At 37.6% G+C, this 6,942-nt stretch overlaps 1 protein-coding gene across 5 annotated transcripts in view; it reads left to right on the top strand.

The window, feature by feature from the left end:
- Positions 1–6,942, top strand: part of MYO1D (myosin ID) — a 362,631-nt gene that overhangs the window by 213,146 nt on the left and 142,543 nt on the right. For 4 of the 5 annotated variants that reach the window (XM_017542195.2, XM_037743342.1, XM_017542197.2 and 1 more), the window contains exon 20: positions 4,690–4,803. The exons of the other annotated variant lie outside the window; for it this stretch is intronic. In XM_017542195.2, coding sequence (XP_017397684.1) covers positions 4,690–4,803 — 114 coding nt within the window. The remainder of the gene's footprint in view (positions 1–4,689; positions 4,804–6,942) is intronic. 5 annotated transcript variants of the gene reach the window in all.

Genomic DNA, 6,942 nt, shown 5'->3' with positions numbered 1-6,942 from the left:
AGACAGGGTTTCACCATGTTGACCAGGATGGTCTCGATCTCTTGACCTCATGATCCACCTGCCTCGGCCTCCCAAAGTGCTGGGATTACAGGCTTGAGCCACCGCGCCCGGCCCAGAAGTGAAATTTGTAACAATAGCACAGAGATGGGGGTAATGGAAATATACTATTGTATATTATATTCCATTATATCACTTTATGGTTTTTATACCATAAAGTGATATCAGAAGACTGTGATATGTTATAAATATATTCTATAAATCTTAGAAGAACCACTAAAATGGCAATACAAAACATTGTAACTAATAAGCCAGAAAAGGAGAGAAACGAAATTGTTTTTTAAAAAATTTCAATGCAAAAGAAGGCAGAGAAATGTGGAAAAGGGAACAAAGAGCAAATGAGACAAATAGAAAACAAATTGAAAATGATAAATTTAAATCTGAGTGTATTGATAATCACATTAAATGTCAATGGTCTAAACAAGCTGCAATTAAAAGGCAAAGATTATGGCTTCTTGGCATGTGGATGTGTGTACCAACCCCAGAGCTCTCCAAACCCAGTAATTTTGAGTTTATGGAGGTTTTATTATACAGGCATGGTTGATGAAATCACTAGCTATGGGTAATTAACTTAATCTCCAGCCCCTCTCCCCTCCGTGAAGGTTAAGGGGTAGGGCTGAAAGTTCCAAGCCTCTAATCATGCCTTGGTCTTTCTGGCAGCCAGCCCCCATCCTGAAACTATCTAGAAGCTCCCAGTCACCAGTTATCTCATTAGCAAATAGAAATTCTTATGTTGGGAATATGGGACTAAGACTAAGTAAACATTGTAACAAAAAGGGATTCTATAACCCCTGTCACTCATAAAATCACAAGAGTTTGGGGAATTTTGTGTCAGGAACCAGGATGATGACTAAATATATATTTCTTATATCACAATCAGTGTTTGAACATTGTAAGGAAGAAGAAAGAGTTCAACTCAATGTGATAGAGACTTGTTTTTTGTTGTTGTTGTTGTTGTTGTTGTTGTTTTGAGACAGAGTCTCACTCTGTTGCCCAAGCCAGGGTGCAGTGGTGCGATTTTGGCTCACTGCAACCTCGCCTCCTGGGTTTAAGCAATTCTCCTGCCTCAGCCTCCCAATAGCTGGAATTACAGGTGCACACCACCATGCCTGGCTAATTTTTGTATTTTTAGTAGAGACAGAGTTTCAACATGTTGGCGAGGCTGGTCTCAAACTCCTGACCTCAAGTGATCCGCCCACCTCAGCCTCCCAAAGTGCTGGGATTATAGGCCTGAGCCACCATGCACAATCACCAATGTGATAGAGGCTTTTTAACAAAATAGAGAGCAGCTGGTTACAGTTAGAATGAAATAAATGTCCTCAAGGAAGGACTGCTGGCAGTATCTTGGGGTAGGTACCACATTCCAGAGTTTAATTTTGAACTCTGAGATCCAGAAACTCTATTTTATAAGTATACATAGAGTTGATCAAACAATCAAGAAAAGACTTTTGCTAACCAGATTCACACACTCACACAAAAACGTATTAGCTATAATGCCAGTTTGTAAATACAACAAAGGAATGTACTGTGTCAGTGAGTCCTCATATTCACTATCTAGTATACCTTCTTTCTAGTATCAAGACAGCTGGGAAATCAAATTAGTAATCAGAGCAGTTGATCAAAGACAGTTGGATGGTTTTAAGAATTAGGTCATTTGCTACAGAAAAGTCTACTGCCTTTATCTTTGCAGCAATGACAATGTTATGTCTGACAGAGAACATGACTTTACCTGAGTCCTGCTGGATTCAAAACTGAAGCATTCTTATTCATGTCCCTGTATTTCCAAGTTCAATGCAAAATACTGTTTGTTCACACTGTAGCTTAAATATGTCTTTAGAAACTGTTCAATCCCAAGGCTACACCAAGGTAAACTTGATACAATTTCAGTAAAGCCCCCTTGTTCATGCTTTGATTCTCTTTGAAACAGCCACTTTCCATTAACCATATAAAAATGTCCTTTAAGGTGGAAGACTTCTGTAAATAGCTACTCTCACCCAGAATGTGTTTTCTCCTTGTCTGCCTCTCCAGAGAAACTTTATCTGTGGCCCCCTGTGGTACTGACTAAACCTATAGACAGTGTTTAGGGAAAACACTGTAGTAGTGTTTAGGGAAAAATAAATGGTAGGGATTTTTTTCTTTGCTTGAAGATTTTAGTTTTGGATAATAGAAGAAACAAGATGAGAGTTTACCTAATACTGAGTCTATAATCTAGTTTTTCTATTACTGTATGAATTTAAGTGGAAGAAAGGAATGTTTTTATGCCATAATTATGTCTGGAATTTACATCTATATGTAGAATTTTTTCCTTTGCCATTTTGATATAGCTAAATTATGCAGTCTAAGGCTTTTACTTTGTTACCTGATGTCCTTCCCACTCAATCTGTATTTTGAGAATAATTTGAGCTGCGGAAACAGAAGGTAAAGATTTGTGATGTGTTCTCTTTAGAAATTACATTTTTTGTATATAAAAATGTAATATTTTCAAACAGTGTTTTAATACATTTGCTGCTTTGAGGTTTTTGTTTGTTGTTTTTAGATTAACTCGGGGACATATAAAAAGAACATGCGACCTACTTGTTTTGACTCTGGAATGACCTTATGAAATTATGTAACAAGTTCTTTTTAATTATATTCTTTTGCACTATGCTCATTTGTTTTTCAGTGATTCCACAAAAGATGAGGTGATGACTTCTACTTATTATTGTTTCATATATATATATATAAACAGGGTCTTCTTTTGTTGCCCAGGCTGTCACTATGGCCTCAAACTCCTGGGCTCAAGCAATGCTCTCACCTCAGCTTCCCAAGTAGCTAGAATTAGCTATTATTCAGTACCTATTTTAGGTATTCTGTATGCACTCTAAGATTGATACAAGTTATAGTAAGTGTTCTTCAACATGGGCTTTACAGAACCAGTATTCTATTGAAGATTAACAGGTGTTGAAAAAGGGTTTCATAGTTAAACACTGGGCTAAACGTGCTCATTAAGTGCAGAATTCTCAGAGCCCTTAACATATTCATGGGATATGAATATCTTTAGTGGAGACTGTGGTTTGCAGTGTTTTTCAAACCAAGTTGTCCTGGGAACCCTTGCTTTCACAAAGCCTCACGTAAGACTTTGTGAGGCTAGAACAGGAGAGCTTAGAAAAATGCTGCTATCAAAGTTCTTTACTCGCTGTTTCAAGTTTTCTGATAAGTGCCAATCTTCTGTTGTAGCAAAAGCTGTTGCTATGTAAAGTTATTTACTAAAAATAATAATTATTTCACCATATAGATGCTATTTTACTCTTAATTACAGACACCATTTTAGTCAAGTTGACTACCGAAAAAATGTGCCCTGGTTATAAAGGAAATGCTTAGAGAATTGACTTATTTCTGAAGCTGTGGGGTAAAGGGAAGAAGATTGAATAAAATTCAAACTAAAATTTAAATTTTAGTTTGCTATATTTTACCTATAGCAATATATCCTGCTATATCCTATCCTGCCAATCTTAATTTAGTTAGATAAATAGCCTATTGAAGCTAACCATATTTTCAAATTGATCTCTTCTTTGTTTGCATCTTGGAAATAAGAACTTGAAAGAGGAGATGGGGGATATAGATCACAACTGTGCCTTCTTCTCTAGTTGAAGAGGGCTTTTTAAGTGTTTTTGGTTTGGTTTGCATTCTTTTTCCTTCCAGTCACTGAAAAACATGACACTCTAGTGGTTTAAAGATTTTTAGTGCTAGGTACCTTGATTAAAATAGTACCCAAGTATAGCTGGATGTGGTGGTGCACGCCACTAGTCCCAAAAACTTAGGAGGCAGGAGGACCACTTGAGACCAGGAGTTTGAGAGTGCAGTGAGCCTCTGGTTGAGCCACTACGCTCTATCTTGGGTGACAGAGGGAAGCCCCCATCTTTTTAAAATACATGTGTACTTATTACCCAAGTCTAAGTAGCTAGCTACTTATTTATAAAATGCCCTGTGGTAAATTCTGCTCTTAGGAAAAGATTTACCTGAAAATGTGAATCTTCTCTGATCCTCTGTCTGATAAAGTAGCATTCTACACACACACACACACACACACACACACACACACACACACTCTCTCTCTCTCTCTCTCTCTCTCTCTCTCTCTCTCTCCCCCCAATCTCATTATCTAGTTTCTTTGTATCATTATATGAAATTGTTTTTATTAGTTTGCTATCCGCCTCATCCCTGTATACTAGTCTCAGATTCTTATTATAACCAAGGGTTTCATTCCTTTGTATAATTGGAGTATTTGCCTTTTAGTTATTGAGTTGTATTAGTTCTTTACATACTCTAGATACAATTCCTTTATCAGATATATGATTTTAAAGTTTTTCTCTCATTCTATGGGTTTGCCTTTTTACTTACTCGATGGTGTCTCGGTTACATATGTTTAGTCCTTTAATTCTTCTATGCTTTTCTTGTTTTCTGTGTTCAATTGTAAATTTTCAATCGCCAAATTCCACAAATCTGGAAACAGCTCCTCCTTTTAAATCTTTATTGCATCCAGTAGAGTGGCCATAGATAGGTCACATCTATTGAAGAATGTGTCTTCACAATCAGCCAACTTGATTTCATTATTGATGAGATACTATAGTTTATTGGTTTGTTCCCTTACAGGTAAATCGATTTAGTAAGGTGGAAGACAGAGCAATTTTTGTCACTGACCGCCACCTATATAAAATGGATCCCACTAAACAGTACAAGGTGATGAAGACTATCCCTCTATACAATGTAAGTCCTCTGTGCTTCTCTCTGGATAAAGATTCTTAAACTGGTGCTCATGGACCACTAATGGGTCAATAGACTGAGTTCTGGAATCTTTAGGGCTTTAGGATGCCCATGATTTCCTGAAATTTTGTGTGTCATATGTTTTGTAGAAATGTACGGTTTCTAAAGGAGGAGTCAAAGCTTCCAAGAGATTAATGCAGACATTTTTTTGAAGTGTAAAGACTACTGATTCTTTGTGATGTTTCTCTATTCCTGGTCCACTGCTTAAGTGCAGTGGTGTATAATGCATTTTCTTATTTATTTTGATAAGGTTTGTTTTTATGTGGAAATGGAATTAGGTAGAAAATCGGTAGGGGAGTACCTAAAAATATTTTTCTCTTTTAAATGTAAAATTTATGCTGCTTCCAGAATTCTTTTCACCATATATTTTATGCATATTTAGTTGTTGATTATGTGATCTCTGGTGTAAGTCCACTTTATTGTTCACTTATAACTATACGGTTTTCTAATTATGTCATCATTTTTTATTTCAAATATGAAATTTTATGGGTATCTCCTTGAATCGCAACATAAGTTTGTTTGTTTGTAATTTATCCTTCTTAATAGAGTCTGCTTTACAAGTGACTGTTTACTCTGATTCTTCAGAAAGATCCTACTGGAATATGGGATATTTTCATGTGTCAGGTGATTTTCCTCTGTTAGTTCTTAAAGAAGGAAGACTGTTTGTCTAATACTGGGAACTCTGAAGAGTATTACTTAGAGATTATTTTAAATCCTTTTGGTTGCTGCAAGAGGGAATAGGAAACATATTGCTTTATAGTTTTATTTTGCTAAATCAGGAGTCCTTTGAGTTATAAGGTACAAGGAAGGCAAACTACTCCTGGATTTGCTGAACGCTTTAGAATGATTTAGACTATGGGGTCGAGATCTGTCTTCACTATGCACGCCTCACCCAACTCCCTCACACACATACCTTTTTTCCTTTCAATAGAAAGGCCAATAGATTGCAACTAAGAATAAAAGTATATTATAAGACACTCTTTATTTTATTTCATTTTATTTTTTAGACAGTCTCACTCTGTTGCCCAGGCTGGAGTGCAGTGACACGATCTCGGCTCACCACAACCTCTACCTCCCAGGTTCAAGTGATTGTTATGCCTCCACCTCCCAAGTAGCTAGGATTACAGCCACACGCCCCCATGCCCAGCTATTTTGTATTTATAGTAGAGATGGAGGTTTCGCCAAGTTGATCAGGTAGTCTTGAACTCCTGGCCTCAAGTGATCCACCCACCTTGGTCTCCCAAAGTGCTAGGAATACAGTCATGAGCTACCACCCCCAGCCCTAAAACACTCTTGATTATATATAGTCTTCTTATATATAGACTTACAATCTTCTGTTGCAGTCCAGTTTAAGCCTAATAACCCTCCAATCTTGAAGTAGGAAATGAAGGTAGATGAGGCAGAAAATCATATTTTGTCAAAGTCTAATGAAGTGTGAAACCAAAAAAACTAATTGTGTTATGTGTTTTATTCCTTTTCCTTGCTTTCTATTAAGAGGAGATTTATCAGGCACATAATATGAATTCAATAAATGGTTAAACAACTCTTTGAACCGTCAATGGGATGTATACACCCTGTTGCAGATGCCGTCAGCACCCTACCCTTACCATCTTGTATTCCCATACCATATTTGTGCATACCAGCCTAATTTCCAGCAGCCAATATCTTTGTCAAAAAGCTGCCCTCAGGCTGCTAGTACCCACATTGCCCTCACTCACAGAGGGCTGGAAGTGCCCGGGCACTCAATGTGTGATGGGTGTGGGGTATAAAGGCTCCATCTCCATCACTCATTGGCCAAGACAATTCCAGGCTATCCACACTATTTCCTCGAGCTTCCCTGCAGGAGTAAACTGCAGTTGCCCACCGTGATGGCTGCCTTCCCTGAACCACCTCCCTACTCCCTTGCCAGTGTCCCTGAACCTCCCAAATCAACTCTCTATACTCATTAGCCTTTGTCTCGGGGTCTGCTTCTGGGTGGAACTAACTTCAGAAGAGCAGCCACCTTTTCAGAGGGAGCAAGTTCGATATGATAGGAAACTTCCAACTAGACATATCATTGTTTTTTTTTTTTTTTTTTTTTTT

The sequence above is a fragment of the Cebus imitator genome, unplaced genomic scaffold (genome assembly GCF_001604975.1).
Source record: "Cebus imitator isolate Cc_AM_T3 unplaced genomic scaffold, Cebus_imitator-1.0 Scaffold140, whole genome shotgun sequence".
In the NCBI taxonomy this organism is placed as follows: domain Eukaryota; kingdom Metazoa; phylum Chordata; class Mammalia; order Primates; family Cebidae; genus Cebus; species Cebus imitator.
This window is presented reverse-complemented; position numbering and strand designations above follow the sequence as displayed.